This window comes from Trichomycterus rosablanca, chromosome 19 (assembly GCF_030014385.1).
Source record: "Trichomycterus rosablanca isolate fTriRos1 chromosome 19, fTriRos1.hap1, whole genome shotgun sequence".
NCBI lineage: Eukaryota > Metazoa > Chordata > Actinopteri > Siluriformes > Trichomycteridae > Trichomycterus > Trichomycterus rosablanca.
The window spans coordinates 5,092,199-5,110,850 of NC_086006.1; the positions used below are offsets into that span (position 1 = coordinate 5,092,199).

Here is an 18,652-nt window from a genome sequence, read left to right on the forward strand (position 1 = left end):
AGAAATATGTAATAGAATCTAGTTTTTTTTTTCGATATCTCGTATTACACAAGTCCAGTCGGTGGCGGTAAATGCATCTTTACGTTGGTTTGCCAACCGCCATTAAATCAAACAGAAGAAGAAGAAGAGTCTTGGGGCAGCTACAGAAAAGGCCCTGACACTCTTGAACCTCATTTGAGAATGTGGAATAGCTAAGAGCAGCTGGTTAGAGGATGGTAGAGTGGAGTGAACACAGAGAAGGTCAGCGACATAGCTCGGAGCCAAGCCGTGTAAAGCCTTAAAAACAAATAATAGAACTTTAAATTCTATCCTATATTTTACTGGTAACCAATGCAATGACACAAGTATGGGGGTGACGCTCTCCCTTACTTATTTCCTTAAACAAAGCTTCATTCATTCACATGAGTGTACTGATAAGCTTAGAATAGCCGTGTGAAGGTGGCAATACCTAGCCCAACTAGTTCCCAGCTGAAATACTGACTAAACCCCAAATACATACACCATAACTATTATTATTATTATTATTATGAAACATATACAATAAAGACTTGGGCGCTGTGTGCAGTACACTAACTATACGGAAAACATTACAGCTGTGAGTTAATATTCAGGGTCACTGGTCGCTAGTGTTAGCTGCTAAGCTAATTGCAGTGATTCCTGTTTTTTTTATATTGTAATACATACATTTTTGTAAGTAGTTGATCTCAGTAGAGTTGTAAATACATTCGGATGTTTAAAGCGGTCAGATTTCTTGTTTCTGGTGCTTTACTTCCATCCAGGCGGCTAACTCATACCACGTAGTTGTGCTTGCCGGGTGAATAAATATGTACACTTTTATTAGAGACCGAATATGTTTGTTCTTGTTTATTTAAATTTATAAATAGATGCTAATCTGTATGCATTTATAAGCACAGAGTCAAAAGATAATCGCACTTACTCATCAATACACACACCTGAGCGCCTCACTGCGCATGCTCCGATTCACGACACTGAACTACGTACCTAGCCTGGTTCGTGAATTTGCGTAAGTGCGTAAGATGCGTTCGTACTTAATACCTATAATTTAAACTTTTATTTCCAGGAAATTGCCCCTACTTCTGTATGTGCAAAGCAAAGTATAAAAAAAAAACTTATAATCTTCTGTCAGAAATTAAAGAAGAACGAAAAAATATTAATTAGATACATGAGAAAGTTTTTAAAATATGTCAGTCCAGCTCTGGGTCTGTATTAGAGAGACATTTTGGCTCACAAAACTGCCACTTAACATATTTGTAAACTCTGGAGACTGGCACCAACAGCCATGTCATCTTTTTCCCAATTTGATGGTTAATAAAAATTTACCAACTGAAACGTTGCGTGTTTAAATTCTGGCTCTGCCATGCAGCCATTGTTGTGCCCTTGAGCAAGGCTTTAACCCTCTCAGCTTCAGGGACGTCATACAATGACTGACTGTGCTCTGACCCCAGCTTCAAAAACACTGAGAACAACATTTCATTGTACTGTACAAATGTATATGTTTATATGACAAATAAAGGCATCCCATCAGCCTTAGATTATCATCGTCATTCAAGTAAAGACACAGCTTGGGAACACCAACCGATAGGTTTCAAGTTTGTGTTTTTTTCTTTACATCTTTGTGCACAAAGCAGTAGTAGTGGCTTTACTCAGGACAGCAGGTGAATAAAGAGGACAGAAGCTATTTAAAAAGGAATAAAGCTCTTTATTAAGCAGAATACAGTGAAACAATGAACCAAGATCCAGTGTTAACACTGTGAACTCCTGGGCAAAACACCTTAATGTTTAAGCACTACACTTCTTAATAGTTTCAGTGTTCACACTAAAATTTAATACAGTATTGTTATGAATAGCACTCTAGTTCAAAACATAATAAAATCCTTTAATCATGTAAAAGTGGGGCTTTAACTATACAAGTAAAGACAGAATTGGAAAAATGTTGATCTGGTCCCTTTATCTCAGATGATGCACTGACTATGCATTGTATGATGTTGAGGACACATTTCCACCATGGCCTGTCCAGTTGGTGTGAACAAACTGGCCAGGGTTTGAGAGCAGCTCATATGTGTGGGCACCAAAGTAGTCTCTCTGAGCCTGCAGAGTAAAGTAATAATAATTACATGAATTACTACTGAGTATTGTTCTTCTTAGAAAATAGATCACCACTGGTATATTAATTATTAACATAAAGGACTCAAGCCTGCTTTATACATTTCCATTTGTACAGGCCTCTAATGTCTCCCACTGGTCAGACATGAGCTTTGAAGGGTTCTTCCCACTCATAAAAACATACAGAATTGTTTAGTGGATTGTTTTTTTTTAACTGTCCATAGCTTTCAGTAAAGAATAATGTGTGAATGTGTTTTGAGAAACAGACATTGAAAAATGTATAAATAAATGAATGAGTTACAGCTATGGACACACACCATTTGCTCATTTTTGAATGCCTGACTTTCTGGAAAACTTACTGGACATGGCAGTTTGACAGCTATAGATTTACACAATTGGCCAGCATTGAGAGACATGTTTAACTGGCAACATTCCAGATTTAAGGAATGCAAGAGGCGTCAGTAATCCCAGTGTCATGCTTTAAGGAACAGTACAGTAGTGTGGTGAAAACTGTGTTAAAGAGGACTAACCTGCAGCAGATTAGCTGGAAGCATAGCATGTCTGTAGCCATCATAGAAGGACAGTGCTGTTGTGAAAGATGGCATTGGGATTCCCAGCTGAACTCCTGTACTCACAACTCGCCTCCATGACTCCTGTATAAAGAGAGGAATGTAAATCTTTGTACTACATACTAAAAACAAAACAGACTGGGATATTTCAGTTCATTTAGTTTCATGTTTACACATCTGGATAGACATGCACTTGCACACACTGTACCTGGCAGTCCTGTACAGCTTTACTGAAAAAGCCATCAAGCAGCAGATTCTGCAGACCTGGGTTCCGGTCAAAAGCCTCTTTGATCTTCCCCAAAAACACACTAAAGGCATGGAAAAAAAGCAGGGAAATACTTAAAATCATGCCAGCTCATAAACACTAACCACTGAATAAACCACTAACAAGTTTATTTTAGAAGCACACCTACTACAAAACACTAACAAACTGACAGATTATTTAGAAAAACTTTAAAAGTTAAAATTAGTTTAGGCTTTTATTAGGGATTTTCATTTATTTAGTTAATAATTTAAATATAGTCCTGAAACAGGCAGTAAACTGAAACAGGCAGATAAAAGATCTGCCCAATTGTGTAATTCAGACTGACAGTTAACTGTAATTTTTCTATCAACTTAATATCATGATACTATAAAAGGCTGTATAACAAACATAGTTAGTATAGTTATTATTATTAAAATACAAATTGAGGTTCTTTATGTACTTAAGATGAACTTATTAAGCAAATATTAACCAGTCACAAATGGTCCATGGTGTAAAGGCCTTGACCAAAAGTAATGAAAACATGATGCCACAAAGATTTGATTATCACATGGATTGAGTTTAGAAATATTAATATATCAAAATAAGCAACTGAAAAATGGTTTTGTGTACATTGACAATGTTACTTTGTAAAACCTAACAATTAACTGTTGTTATATAAACGTAATCATGGCTCATATTAAAATAATTGAAACTAGGCAATTAAGTTTTTAATAGCAGCAGTTGTCATTTTAAATACCAGTCAAGTAATTTTCATTTTTTATAGTTTTTGTTAAACTATAATATGTTGCTGTAACTTAATGTAGTATTCTACAGAGAGTACATAATGATAATGCTTATAAAACTAGCATTTTTCCCAATACTGATAATGTCTTCACAGATATTACGCAATCTTTTTTTCAGTATTTCACCACAGCAGGGTTCTACCAGGAACTGAAACATAACCTCCACTTCCTCGTGTGATATTTCAGTGTTGCAACATTGGATGGACACAGAATAAGGTCAATCATTATTTCACTTTATTGTCTGCGCAAACACAACCTGTCTAGATTTACGCTTAGTTTATCGCTGTGATCTGATATAGCCCACCTTCGAATGATGCAGCCTCCTCTCCACATCAGGGCAATAGCTCCATTATTCAGAGACCAGCCAAACTCTTTAGCTGCCTGCCGCAGGAGCATGAAACCCTGAGCGTATGAAATGATCTTGGAGGCATACAGAGCCTGCAAATGATATCAGCAGTTACTCCTAATTGTATTATAAAAGGTTAATCAAACACACAATGAACACCAGTACATCATTTTATCAATTGGTGAATGTTTGATACTGGTACATTAAATAAAAAACTGTATGTGTAATTTGTATACATTTTCTCTGTAAAAGTCATAAGGGGATCAAATCAATCAGATTCAGTAATTATGATAAATTAACAATGTAATGCTGCAATGTATCTGCAAACAACCCATAAACCTATTACTGACCTTTCTAATGTCTTCAAGAAACTGAGCTTTGTCGCCAGTAAATTTGCCCCCCCGGGGCCCTGTGAGGCTCTTACTGGCCTGCACTCTCTCCTCCTTCAGTGCAGAGAGACATCTGGCAAAGACAGCCTCTCCTGTGAGACAGAAATTATAGAGCAGTCTCAGTTACTGATTCCCCTGATTCTACCACCCCTGCCCTGACCGAAAAGACCTGCAGACTATCATACGCTGCCTCTGACAAGCGTCCAGACGGCAGCCACCTCTTTTTCACCTGCCAGAGGTGAAATCTCACAGAGCTGCTTCACTACGCTGTGATTTCCCCACTCCCTGTGCAGTCGCCTCAGCTAGCCAGTGACTGAATCAGGACACATAGCAGTACCAATGACTAATCAGCCAGGCTTTTGTGAAACAGGGCTTGCCACATTAACAAACAGTAAGATACCAGTTGCAGGAGCACAGAGTTGTGTAAGCATGACTTTGTAGGATTAGCAAGGCTAAACTGATCAAACATTTAAGAGTGATAGGACACAGGAGAGAAAACAACCGTGTCATCATGAACTAAGCACAATATCCATAATAGAATGCTACCTACTTAGATAAAAGCCACACTACGGTGCAGTCTGCACTGTATTCCATACAAAGAGTAATAATTATTTCAATATACTTTACTAACGTCGTCTAGTACTTTTAGCATTTTTATTTACGCAGACATTTTTTCCTGTTAACTCCTGGCTGTGTTCCAAACCTCATCTTGCCTATAGTATATACAGCAAATAGTCTCTATCGAAGTGAACTCTTTAGACATACTATTATGTACAGTATTTAGGACACAGCTGCCAAAAGTAAACTCCAACCTCAGATTGGCTTATACATTTAAACCAAGTTTGTATCCTCTCTAATAAGTCTTTGTTCCTACTTACATCTATGATAAAAGCATCCAACAGACTTTAATTTCCTCAGGTCACAGCCTGGCTGTTTATGAAATTTCTGCTATCACAAAACCAAACTGAAGCAGAAAACAAAATAAAGAAAAATCCCTGTTTTTCATGAAATCAGCTGAATAAAGCAAAACTCTTATTCATTCTCTACAAGAAGCCAAACCTGTACTCTAAACCAAACAAACCACAAAATGAATAAATGCCAGTACATACCGATAAGTGTAACAGGTACGCCATACTCCAAGGCAGATATGGCTGTCCATTTCCCTGTTCCCTTCTGTCCTGCACTGTCTTTAATTTTGGGCAGCAAGTGAGTGCCATCAGTGTCCTTGTACTTTAGGATGTTTGCTGTGATTTCAATGAGGAAAGAGTCCAGCTCCGTTTTATTCCACTGATCAAAAGCCTGAAAGGAAATCAGCCCAGTTTATGGAATTTAACATCAAGCTAAACAAACAACTATTACCTAAAAATAGGAAATTCAGCACTTCACAAAAAACGTAAAAAGTTTAGAAAGACAATAGTTTGAGGAACAAGGAAATGTAAAACAGTCTACTGCTGGCAGAAAATTGAGGTAGTGTGTTGACTCACCTGTGCCATCTCATCATGGTCCATATTCAACACGTCTTTCATCAGGTGGTAGGCTTCACAGATCAGCTGCATGTCTCCGTACTCAATGCCATTATGAACCATCTTTACAAAGTGTCCAGCTCCCTCATCTCCAACCTGTGGAACAAATTATAGCATGCTTATTACAGTACATCAGATACAGTAATGTGAATGAATGGTCAACTTAGTACTAACTGGGTAATTGCCAAATGCCTTCAGATAATAGAGTACTCACTCACCCAGTCACAGCAAGATTCTCCTGTGCCAACCTTTGCAGCAATGCTCTGAAAGATATCTTTTATGTGTGGCCTGTAGAAGTGAAAATAAGCATTAAACATTATAATTACAGCAAACATTTATAATATTTTCACTTCAAAACTAAAACTTACCATGCTTTTTTATGTCCGCCAGGCATAAGTGATGGTCCATAGCGGGCCCCCTCTTCTCCTCCACTTACTCCACTACCCACAAACAACAGACCTTTCTCCTTTAAGCTTTTACACCGGCGCTACAGACAGAAGAATAACATTCCATCATTTACATTTAATAATGGGCATGAATGTGTGAGTTTCCATGTTTGACTTGACTTACTGTTGTGTCTCTGTATTCAGAATTGCCTCCGTCAATGATGATGTCTCCAGGCTGAAGAAGAGGCACCTGTTCGGCAGTAGGTGGGTGATTTAATAAAACTGCAACCAGTAAATGACATAACAGCAGGACAATGTTAATACATATACAATGACATACCAGCTTGTCTATGAAATCATCGACAGCCTGACCAGCCTTAACAAGAAGGATGATACGGCGAGGGGTTTTTAGTTTTGAGACCATGTCCTGCAAAGACTCAGCCCCAATTACTTTGGTGCCCTTGGCTTCATTCTTCAAGAAGTCATGCACCTTAGACACAGTCCTGTTGTAAGCACAGACCTGCAGTATAACAATGAAAATCGATCAGATAATGACAACATGCAGCATCTGGCTTTTCAAGTTGATAGTAAAAAAGAAAGCAAAGAGGATAAAAATGTTGCTGTGACTTACAACAAAGCCATGGTCATTCATGTTCAGGATCAGATTCTGCCCCATGACGGCCAATCCGATGAGAGCAATATCCGCTCTGCAGGCAAGAAATGCAGCATTAAGAAAACCAGATATAACTACACAGAATAAACTAATGCTGGTCTGGGTATATTAAAATATGATAACAATATTGCAACAAACCATGTAACAATACATTTTCCAGATTACTAGGAAAACTCATCTGCTTCTTTCTAATCTCCTAAAACTTCTGTGAGACCTGATTTAAACTCCAACCATAAATTGTAACACACTCTGGGTAGGGCTATGTCTAAGCTTTAAATTTGACTGTTTGATTTCTGTGTTATTCTGATCTGGCCAATTTTATCTTTTATTCTTTTGTTTACTTGCCATTCATTTATGATCTTCCATTCACATCTTTTTAGGCAGGTTCTGACTGTAGTCTGGTCACATTTTCTTTAGGACTAGGCAGGGAACTGAGTAAAACCTAACACTTTACATGTACCTGAACATCTTAGGTAATGTTAGAAATGATTTAACCTTTAACAAAATTCCTTTCAGTTATTATATATGGATGCCTGAATACCATTAACCGCTTATTGTTTTGATTGCATATTTTGTTCCTCCAATTGTGCAACACCAGGGCCAGTCTTAGCTCAGTGGTTAGGGCCAATGCGACCAAGAAGAGCTGACCAAAAGGTTCTGGCTGGTCAGGACTTTTAAATAAGACTATCAGTATTAATTTATACCATGGCAGTTGTAGCCTAGCGGTTAAGGTACTGAACTAGTTAGAAGGTTGCTGGTTCAAACCCCACCACTGCCAGGTTGCCACTGTTGGGCCCTTAAGCAAGGCCCTTAACCCTGAATTGCTTAGACTGTATACTGTAGTATATATAGACTGTATACTGTAGTATAGACTGTATACTGTAAGTCGCTTTCGATAAAAGCGTCTGCTAAATGCCGAAAATGTAAATGTACCAATATACACAGGACCCTTCTTTCAATAGCATAGCTGCTAGCACAGATGCTATGCCATGTTGTCATTTTTAACCCAGTTAAAACAACCCTAAAATTTTCTACTCTTCCCTTTAAAGCTCGTTTTATTTGGGCATTAAGCTATCATTATTATACCATGCTGTTGTGATTGATGATGTCACATGACATTGTACTGTAGTTTTCTGCAGGTAAACCGTGACACCGAGTACACATGATATCGCACACTGTCATAAAATCGAAAAAAGGTTTAAAGAAAATAGTCTCATATAGTGTGACAAGGAATGATCTTATAAGATCACTGAAATCATACAGTGTAAACCTGGGTTTAAATCGCCCTGGATAAAAGTAAACGTAAACGAGTCATCTAAACTCTTGGAATCGATTCCTTTAATTCCCCGCACACGTATATTCAGAGTCAGAACCGACTCTTTTTACAGGAAAGGACAGCAGCAGAACAACTCAAGTAACATTACGTAATCATTAACATTAGTTATCCAATATGTAATACATAGTGTGACAAGTAATTATCTTATAAGATCACTGAAATCCTACAGTGTGAACCTGAGTTTAAATCGCTCTGGATAAAAGTAAACGAGTCATCTAAACTCTTGGAATCGATTCCTTTAATTCCCCTCACACTTATATTCAGAGTCAGAACCGACTCCTTTTTTTTACAGGAATCGAACAGCAGCAGCAGCCGAACAACTCAAGTAACGTTAGGTTATTCGAAGCTATTAAACTACAAAAGTGCCTAAGCAGTAAATGACATTAATAAGAATCTTAAAAGATTTTATTCCTGTAAAAAAATGCATTACAAATAGTGTTATAACTGCTCGAGCTATTAGGGATCAGCAAAGTTCACGACAATATGATGTATCGTGTTTTATGATCCCATAGATTTCGACGTTTCTCTATAAATCAAGTCCTAGAAAACTAGGTGTAAAAGAAAGCAGACTTACTGTGCCATGGCTGACAGTGTGAGAGGGGAGCTCGCTGGGAGAAATGCACAGTATGAATGAGACAGTTGATCCACACTTCCTTATGCACAGAAGCGCTGGCTGCACTGTCCACCAATCAACACGCGAGCTGCCTGGATGACGTAATTAGCACGTCGCTGCTCTGACCTGCTCGCTTTCGATCATTAGTGGAGAAACGCTGAGCTGAGAGTGAAGAACGCTGATTGGCTGACTGAAGCCGTGTACACGCCCACTACACTCAATGGAAAAGGACACCAGAGCCTGATGGCGCAGGTAGTGTAGGTGTTGCAAGTCACTACAGCCCTGCTGACCAGGATTTCACCATCGGCTCTGGTTTCTGTCTAGGAAATTTGGCATGATTTTATCCAGCTGCCTTCGGGTTCTCTGGTTTCTCCCTAAAAAGGGCAGTTGTAGCCTAGTGGTTAAGGTACTGGTCACTGCTGGGCCCTTGAGCAAGGCCCTTAACCCTCAATTGCTTAGACAGTATGCGGTCACAGTCTTGTAATTTGCTTTGGATAAAAGCGTCTCCTAAATGCTGAAAATGTAAAAAACATTCCAGAGGGATACTCTTGTCCTGCACAGGTTCCCCCCTGGATTTAGAATAGACTTTAGATTAAATTAATCCATGCCATGGGCACTGAAACACCCCCCATGCCATGCCAGATGTTGGCTTTTGCACCTTTCACTAATAACAGTCCTATAGGAATTGTCCTCTTTGTCTTAACATGAATTCAACATCTGGTTTTGTCTAAAACAAGCTGAAATGGACTCACCTGACTACAGCACACTTTTCCACCATCTATCGATTTATCTGAGGCATGGGCCTTGAGAGGCCTTTATCCCCATGTGTAGCCCAACGGTTTTTCATGCAATGCCAGCTGAGGCTCAAATTTAACACACACTAAGTAGTGGTTTCTGGCCTCTCCATACAAAGAGCCCCCAAAATCTTTTCACAATATTGCATATGGCACATCTTAAAAGATATTTGCCATTGTGCATCGAGACATTTTTTTTAATGATTGACAACCTTTCAGGAAAGAGTCCTTATAGGCACTGTGTTTTTATGCAATAGGTTGATCATTATTTTCTTCATACCATTATAGATTTCCTTAATAACATTTTGATGGATGATGATAATATGGAAGCTGCTTGGTTGCTCTACCTCTGAAAGGAAAAAGTCACATGAAATGTATTTTGCTAATGCACTGGATGGACTTTATTGTTACCTCATTCACTAAACAGATCAATGGTGCAAGATTACCATACACAGAATTAAGATATCTGCATTACACATCTAGGCTATACAGCGAATGGATTATAAGTATTACAAATACAGGAGACATATTTACATTTTAATTCAAGCTCCGTACAACATGAAATATTTACAAAATAAGTATGAAAATGAAGCCAATCTGACAAATAGTGTACAGTGTTGATGCCTGGGTTTAGCTAAGTGTCTTAGGAAAACAAAAGTACATGATCAGTAAAAGGAGTCTTATGAGAGAGGGAATAGTGGTTTGGTTTTGAACGCAGCATGAAAAATGCATTTTAGTAACTTAGAAACAAACAGAAAATTAAATAGTGCACACATTGAGTGATAATTCTATTTAAATTAGTTTGCAAAATAAAGTCCCTGATATTAAAAAAATAAATCTAACCAGTATCATCATACCTCTAAAATGCACACCTGAACTGGGTTGGTAAGTGAAGTGATGCTAAATAAGAACATGCAACAGGAAGCGCTGCAATGAATCAAGCCACAATTTAAAAGAAAAGAGAGAAAAAGAAACATTTTGTCCCTTTAATCAATGCAACTTGTGAATATATTTGCTCATGAAATCCCAGAAGTACATTCAACATTCACAACACATAATCGTCCAATCCTGCACTGTCATTTGGTACATATCTGGGTAAACAACAACCTTCTCAGACTTTATTTGATCTGTTAAGATTTTCAAATGTGCAAAGAACTGCAAACTAATATGTACATTGCAAAATAATAACAAAAATAAATGTCTACATCTATACATTAGTAACAACAGTGGTGAGGGAAAATGTTTGCTCTGTCAAGACTACAACATGTTCATATTCTCTTATATTTTTTTATTCTGTAAAAAGTTATTAAATGACTACATGGCTATTAGGGCTGCACAATATTTCATTTGTAAATTATTTTGATGCAATATTAACCTTGCAAATATAAATTATTGCAAAAACCTGCAACAAGCAAATATGTCCCAATGATGTTATGTGACCTCTGGTTTCAAAAGAGGTAGTGGGTGGCACATGTAAGGTCTTTCACCTTCCATTTAATAGGGGAGAATACACTAGTAGCATAAAACATGCAAATAACCTTCAGACACAGATTTAGAAACAATTCAATAGCTGAAAGGTCCCATTTGTGTTGCTCAGACTGGCTGATCTGAAAACAGTTAATGAAATCCCTTCTATTGATCACCCGCCATGCTTGGGCTTCGTTTAACTTATGTGTATGAAAGGGTGTGGACAGCACCCCTCTTCAAGTGTGTTATTGAGCCCAACAATGCTGCATGATCTGCAGTTTAAAAAGTGGTGGTGACTGTTTTTTTTTAAGTCTCAGAGAAAGCACATGCTGGCCCCTCACTTGGCTAATGAGTGGAAATTGTCAAAGACTACAAATGCATTGCATTATACAGTGCTATTTTTTGGTGCATACCATGCAGTCCTAAAAGTATACTCTATTTTATTCATGAAAGGTTGTAATATCAAAAAATAACCATCCTTACAATAAGCTGAAAGTTTGATCTAGAAAAAGTGTGACACAGCCTACTGGTTGGCAGACCAGAGGCTTTCCAAGTGCAGAGTCACGTATATATCTAAGCCAAAACAATACAGCAATAATATAAGAATTAACATCTATATTTTATACATCTCACAGAGCAAATATTTTTTTCTCACAATAAATAAACAAGCATAAGAGTGTATTCTCCCTTTTCTGTGCAGTATGATAATTCATCACCACTGCATTCGACCATCTTAAAGTCAACCAAGCATCGATCAGAACAGTGATGAACCAAATCTCCTTCAGTGATCCATCTGTGTGTGAAATGTTACTGTGCAAAACTATGAGCTGAAAGGTAATAAAAAAGAAAAAACACTTTTTATAGAACCTTTGTTCTTTAGCAAATAAATAAATAGTTAGGTGGTGAATATAAATTAGTACGTTTTTAAAAAACAAGACATTGTGTACAACAGAATTAACAATATTGAAGAGATAGATTTCTGAGGGAGAGATAAGCGAAAGACCTTCCTGCTTCAACACTGTATTTAGGGATGTTCAGGCCATGATAGATCACTAAACAATGTAAATCATTATTTAACTAAGCTCCAAAATCAGCCTGCAACTATCAAGTCCTGGCAATTAAGTAAAACATTACATTGACAACAGTACAAGGAATGTCTCTTGTTCTGTACTGACTAGCAAGAAGCACAGGAATTCTGAAAATTATATCACCACCTTCATTTCATTTATTATTTTGTTGTATCTGGTGAATGTAATCTAATGTTTATTTAAAATATTTTTTTTCTGAATCATTCAGAGCTGCTGAAATGCTCCTTAAATCTGAAAAGTATTGTTCATGCTTAATTCATCCGCCTTTAGTGCTACATTAATACACTGATTCGATTCATGCCAAAAAATGCCTTTTTTTTCTGTAGCACCACCTAATATGAACCTATGAGTAACCGAGTGAGTACTAGGATAAAGTTTCATAAAAATCATTTGCTATCTTAATCAATCTGTCCTAATTCTTCATCCAGTACCACAGTAATACTCATAATAAGGAATGACTGGTCCCATAATAACTCATTGAGAAATATTATACATTCAGCAAAACCCTTGGTCCTTTTTAATTCCTTAAATCATGTGATTGCTGGAGTAAAAACTACTGAGCTATTTTTCCTAGCAGAGAATGATGTATTTTCAGATACAATATAGTTTATTTTGTATATATAATGTACTTTGTGAGGCTTTGTAAGCAAACTGGTCTTATCCTGAGGATTGCTGCTCTGGCCATGCGGGAGAAACTGGACCTGACTCAACAGATAACACTGATTAAGACGATCGTTACAGACGAGTTTAAACTCAAGAGAGGAGAGAAACTGTTCTGAGGAATCGTGCACACACACAAACAGACTATTACAACATGCTACTAGAAGGTTCAGCTATGACAAAGAACAAAAAAGGAACAGAGCTAAATTAACAAAACAGCAAAGGGTTAGGAGAGAAAGAGAGAGAGGGGGTAGAGGAAGAGTGGAGTTGAGGAACTCAAGAGATCATTTGCTTGAGCGAAAACTAAAGCCACAGGTCTACATACAGAGAAAACCATCAAGAATCACAAAGTTTAAGAAAAGTCAACACTTGGTATGTTTAAAGGCTAGAGAGAAGAAACAGAGCAGTATCTCTGTGCGCAGATAAACGTGTTCAGTTCTTCAACAGAGCAGAGCGTCTTCTTGCCAGTTTCGACCTGCAGAAAACAACAAAAGATGAGGTTCGTTTGAGTAAACTAAGGATGTAAAAGTTATCAGGTTATTGGTAGTCCCAGCCTTACTAATAATGCTAATGTTCATTTGTCTTGCGCTTCAATAATTTGTTTTACCAAAAGTTGCAAGCAAACCCTCTAAAAAACACATTAATTAAAAAGTCTAAATAGAAGAAGATATACTTTATTTGTCATATATACATATACAGTTGTACAGTACAATGAAATTCTTTCTTTGCATATCCCAGTTTGGAAGCTGGGGTCAGAGCGCAGGGTCAGCCATTGTACGGCGCCCCTGGAGCAGACAGGGTTAAGGGTCTTGCTCAAGGACCCAACAGTGGCTGCATAGCAGAGCCTGGATTTGAACCGCCAATCTTCCGGTTGATAGCCCAAAGCCCTACCCACTAGGCTACCACTGTCCTAAATGCATGATATCGACATGACATAATTTAATATAGCAATTAAAAGAAACTAGAGATATTAAACCAGTATTACCAATGCTGCCAGGTAGCCAAGGCCTTAGGCAGGAGTATCCAGTAAATTTAGTAAGTATTTAGACACCTATGACTTTGCACTTTGTGTTGTGGATCTGATTTAAAACAGATCGATCTACACTTAATCAACCATAATCATAAAGTGAACACATTTGGGAGTAATAAATCTGCTTCTGCGTTTTCTGGTGTAATAAAACCATAATAATTCTAACTATTTTCAGATTTATTAAAAAAAGATAACATATTTTTTCAAACTAAACAACTGTGCAAATAATTCTAGTGCAAACATCATGTGGAATGTGGTAAGGCTGTATTCCCTGAACAACCAGTACGACACATACAGTCAAAGCAACACACAAACCCAAAGCAATGTAAGCCCCCCAACACACACAGACATCCTGAGGGAAACAGGATGTTAATTTACACATTTGTGGCATTGATTATGAATCTTTGGTATGGCAAGATAAAAAAAAAGTGGTTGTGATGGAATCACAGTACCAATGTATGTAATTAGGGCAAGCAGCCTTATTTTCTTAACAGTACAAACGGCACTATATATTTAGCCAAGTTAAGATTATTACTAAGTGCTCTAAAATCTATTCAAGTTCAATATAGATGGTGCTTCCCCAGAGTCGGTTGTTTATGTTTAATGTCGCACTTTGTTAGTAAAGTCTTTTTTTCATACAGCTGTTTGTTGTTGAACTTTAAGTGACAAAGGTGTGTCGTGTTTCCTATGACAGTTTCCACAACAGCTTGGCATGCTTTGCACAAAAGCATTCCCTACTACAAATGTGCCTCCTTTTCACCAACTGATCATTTTTCCCTGAGTCCTTGGGTCCTATTTTAGTGAGAGACAGGTCAGAAAAGAAACTGTTACCTTATTGTTCCTGCTAGCAGCGGGTTAAAGGCGTACAGCCAATCGTTCAAGTCTTTATCATTGTTAGCCTGGAGCAGAATCCCTCTGTGTTTGGTGCACACAGCAAATGTGTTGGGAGTCTAAGAAACAAAAAAATATTTCAATCACACAGTTATTTTTAGCATCTGTGTTTGCAAACCGATGTAAAACTTGATCTGTGTTTACCCTGAGCATGGCTTGCTGATCCTCACTGTACTCCACCCGAGCAGTGGACAGGTTCAAGACGCCCCTCTCCACGGGGTCCTTGTCACTGTTGTAAATGAAGACGTATGGACGACGCACCACCACAAAGTTCTTCACCCAGGAGTTTGAGCGGGGCTCCATGAAGCTCAGGTATCCCTTCTTGGACACCACAGAGCTAGAGAGAAACAAACCCTAGTTACTATAAGTTCAACCAAATCATCAAGTTGTTGTTGTATCAAAATACTAAGAACGTTTTTAAACTCATAATTATGTTGTGTTTTATTGCATTTTCTGACTTTCAATTATTTATTAATAAGTAGCTGCTAGAAAGTCTTGCTGGAAAGTCCAATTATCACCAGTTCAAAGTTCAGACCCATCTACAAGCATGACTGTGAGGATTGTATTCTTATGGGCTTTCTTGCGCCAGACAAACCGCTGATCCATATGGCCAAACAGTTCCAGTCTTGATTCGTCACTCTATAGAACGGTGTCCCTGAACTCTGTAGGCCTATTAAAATTCTTTCCAGTATATTCCCAACCCCTCAGTATTCCACAGTGGCTGCCACAGACACATTTGTCCCCACCTTTACCTGGTCGCACTGTAAGTGTTTTTGCAGTATGAGGGGTTTTCTTCTGATAAGATTGCTTTGACATCTGGACAAAATGTTGGGCTTTCTCCTACAGCCAGCCAGTTTTGGAATTTCCAGACAATTCTCCCAGTGGTGTCTCTAGGAATGTTCAGTCTTGGAAATCCTATACCCCTTTCCTTTATGGTGTAATAAAATGATCTCCTCTCAGCTTTGGTGACAGCTCCCAAATCTCTGGTGGTGTTTATCTAACAATTAAGGGTTGTTATTGTGTAGGTAGCAGTACATTTTAAGATCAGCAATATTATGTTGGGATTGAATTCTTTTGACATGGCAGTATTAACTAAAAATCCTGCTGCTCTAAAATACTACAGCATTAATTTACTTTGTTTATTTGCATCATCGTTCAATTGATAAAGACTTCATTTAAACTAAAAAATAGCTAGAGTTATACATTATTTTCTTTAGGGGGTTAAATATTTCCAAATGCAACTCTATGCAAAATGATTACATTTATAAAGCTAAAGCTAGAGTCAAAATAATATTCTTTTTAGTTTTTGTTAATACGTTTACTAACCCAGGCCTCATCTCTTCAATATCTGGCACCAGGTTCAGGAACTCATTCTTGCCAGCGCGAGCCAGGTAGGACGTCTCTAGGCTGGGCATCATAGAGAAGTTCTCATAATCAGAGCATGAGGGGCTAGTAGCACGAGAATTAGCCTCAGGAGTCCTAAAGAGAGTGCACAGCTTAGTATTTTGGACTCTAAAATGAATGGTTAATTAACAGTGTCATAAAGAAAATACAATGTGAGCAGCTGAGAAGCTGTCGATTCTTACTTTTGATCCACTAAGCTACAGCGGGAGTCTGCCAGTGAGGGGCAGGTGGACGATGGGGTGAGTGTGGCACTGCTCAGGCTAGAGACTGATGGATCACGACCCAAGGGTGATATATCAGACAGCTAGTGAGAAGGAAAAGAGAAAATAAGGCTTATAATATCCCACTCTGGGTCACCATATCAATGATTTACTGAAGAGTTGGTTGTACTTTGCAGTCGCTGATGCTGTTGACCATCTGGTTATAGTCACTGTTGAAGGTGTGAGTTAAGAGTCTGAGACACTATAAAGAGGAAAATCATTTTAAAAACGTTGTCCGTTCATGCTGCTGCTTAATTATAACGAATCTAATTTAACAAGACATTCATTTATTGCTTGATGTGTTACCTTGGTTGCCAGCTCTTTTTCACGGTCCACCAGGCTCTCGATGTCAGCTGAGTCATATCCACTGCTCTCACTGGGTGTGATGGCACTCTCAAAAGTGGTGGAGGAGATCTGGGAGGAGATGCTGGTGGAGTTGCTCAGGGTCCCGCTGCTTAAACTCGGAGACAGAGAGTCGCTCAAAGATTTCTGAGGAACTGTCTCGCCCAACCGCTCCCGCAGCAGCAGGAGGTGACGGGTCTTCTCCACCTTTAACACAGACAGAACAGACACAGTAGAGTTTAGATTGAGGAATATATCTGCTGCCTCACTATGCATAAAAGTGTGCATGTAGCTTGATGGGGTCAGCAGTGAACCTCAAAATGAGCAGAACAGCACCGTAACCTCAGGAGTCAGGTTGTGTTTAAATAAGTAGTTTTAGCTAACTTCCAACAAAATCAGGGTTTTTCTTCTTCAATTTGATGAGACATCCACATCCCACACACACAGTCTCCACTAGCTAAGAAATTGACTTTTACCTCATGCAGCTGCTCGAGTTTCTCCAGTTCCCACTGGTGTTCCAGGATCAGACTGTCTCCTCTGGGCCTCCATCCAGCCAGGTTCTCCTCTCCACGTACATAAGCCACTGATGTATCCAGAACTTTCCTCCTTCGCCTCTGCATACCTGGAACACACACAAAAAGTTTTTTTTTTTCATAAATTAGTAAGAAACTTTCCATTCATAGCCAAACAGACCTTAGAAAGAACCATGGGAAGGTCATGACAAAATAACTTACCTGGGCTTCCAGTGTATGCCATCTTGCACAAGCTGAGCTCATAAATCCCAGTCACTCTGTTACTATAGGATGAACAAAACATATCAGTCTACAAACTACAAAGCAGAATTTAGAGTTCATCCCTCATACAAGCATTTGTATAGAAGTTTTGTAAGTTATTTAATTTAAACACAAAATCTGTAAACCAAACTACACTAAAATGAATCTCTATGTGGAATATGATGAATTTGCTCCAGCTTTCATTACTTTATCTCAGGGCTTAAACACATTTGTTTAACTGGATGGGTTTTACTGGTGGATCAGCTTTTTTGTTAATATTTCTCCGACTGTCAGATCTAACTAACATATTAGTATAAAAAAAATTACCAGTCAGGAGTTTTTGAGTAACCGCTGCCGAAAAGGTTCCTCAGAGAGCGTGGTGGTGAAATCTTAGCGTCTCTGGAGTAGAACACCATGCAAATATCTTTGGTGATGATGGCAGGCTGGATGCAGTGGTCAAGCTGTAATTCAGAAGAACATGTAATGTTCAGGTCAAACTTATGCATAAACTTCATTAGTTCCTAGCTCTCATAATTACCTATGATTACAAAGATAAATTAACCTTTAGTCATTAATCTGCATATAACATTTATTCAGTCTGCCCAGGTGCTGTATTCATGTGTGATGTGCATGGTAAGTAGATTAACTAACCTCCAGGTATGCAGACAGAGTCATATAAATCTTCTCTCCACATGGAGTGACTCGGTTTAGCAGTAGAGAGTTGTGCAGTGAGCTGTCCCACACGGCTTCAAACCGGTAGAATGTCCTGAACAAGGGAAATAAAGAGTCAATATTTTGTGCATGAAACATTTCTACTTACATACAATATGATGCACTTTTCTAAGGCTGTCATAGGTTTGGTCGATACGTTATAACAATGATAAACAGTGTGCGATAGCAAGAAGCTATTTTAAACATGATTATAAAACATTTGCAG

The 18,652-nt window shown here is 38.3% G+C and overlaps 2 protein-coding genes and 1 long non-coding RNA gene across 6 annotated transcripts in view; 1 reads left to right on the forward strand and 2 right to left on the reverse strand.

The window, feature by feature from the left end:
* The first annotated feature begins 141 nt into the window (after nucleotides 1-141).
* On the forward strand, nucleotides 142-12,052 carry LOC134333299 (uncharacterized). The gene is made up of 4 exons (XR_010015370.1): nucleotides 142-240; nucleotides 3,859-3,956; nucleotides 6,589-6,648; nucleotides 11,968-12,052. It is a non-coding gene; the product is annotated as an uncharacterized LOC134333299 (long non-coding RNA).
* Nucleotides 1,700-9,027, reverse strand: pgd (phosphogluconate dehydrogenase). Its single transcript, XM_063015233.1, has 13 exons — nucleotides 8,968-9,027; nucleotides 7,016-7,091; nucleotides 6,725-6,904; nucleotides 6,569-6,634; nucleotides 6,367-6,485; nucleotides 6,217-6,286; nucleotides 5,960-6,094; nucleotides 5,585-5,774; nucleotides 4,437-4,567; nucleotides 4,045-4,178; nucleotides 2,902-3,001; nucleotides 2,655-2,777; nucleotides 1,700-2,109 (listed from the first exon to the last, which is right to left on the reverse strand). The coding sequence occupies exons 1-13, from the start codon at nucleotides 8,973-8,975 to the stop codon at nucleotides 1,990-1,992; spliced, it is 1,452 nt and encodes a 483-aa protein (XP_062871303.1). The 5' UTR covers nucleotides 8,976-9,027; the 3' UTR covers nucleotides 1,700-1,989.
* The window catches only part of kif1b (kinesin family member 1B), a 77,099-nt gene continuing 68,622 nt past the window's right edge, over nucleotides 10,176-18,652 (reverse strand). For 3 of the 4 annotated variants that reach the window (XM_063015230.1, XM_063015229.1, XM_063015227.1), the window contains 11 exons: nucleotides 18,367-18,481; nucleotides 18,043-18,176; nucleotides 17,677-17,738; nucleotides 17,419-17,564; nucleotides 16,907-17,149; nucleotides 16,731-16,802; nucleotides 16,523-16,644; nucleotides 16,263-16,415; nucleotides 15,081-15,273; nucleotides 14,877-14,995; nucleotides 10,176-13,490 (listed from right to left, as the gene is read on the reverse strand). In XM_063015230.1, the coding sequence (XP_062871300.1) occupies nucleotides 13,448-13,490; nucleotides 14,877-14,995; nucleotides 15,081-15,273; nucleotides 16,263-16,415; nucleotides 16,523-16,644; nucleotides 16,731-16,802; nucleotides 16,907-17,149; nucleotides 17,419-17,564; nucleotides 17,677-17,738; nucleotides 18,043-18,176; nucleotides 18,367-18,481 (1,402 nt within the window). In that variant the 3' untranslated portion in view covers nucleotides 10,176-13,447. Of the gene's footprint in view, nucleotides 13,491-14,872; nucleotides 14,996-15,080; nucleotides 15,274-16,262; nucleotides 16,416-16,522; nucleotides 16,645-16,730; nucleotides 16,803-16,906; nucleotides 17,150-17,418; nucleotides 17,565-17,676; nucleotides 17,739-18,042; nucleotides 18,177-18,366; nucleotides 18,482-18,652 lie in introns of those variants that run through there. The other variant, XM_063015228.1, reaches the window with a different exon arrangement.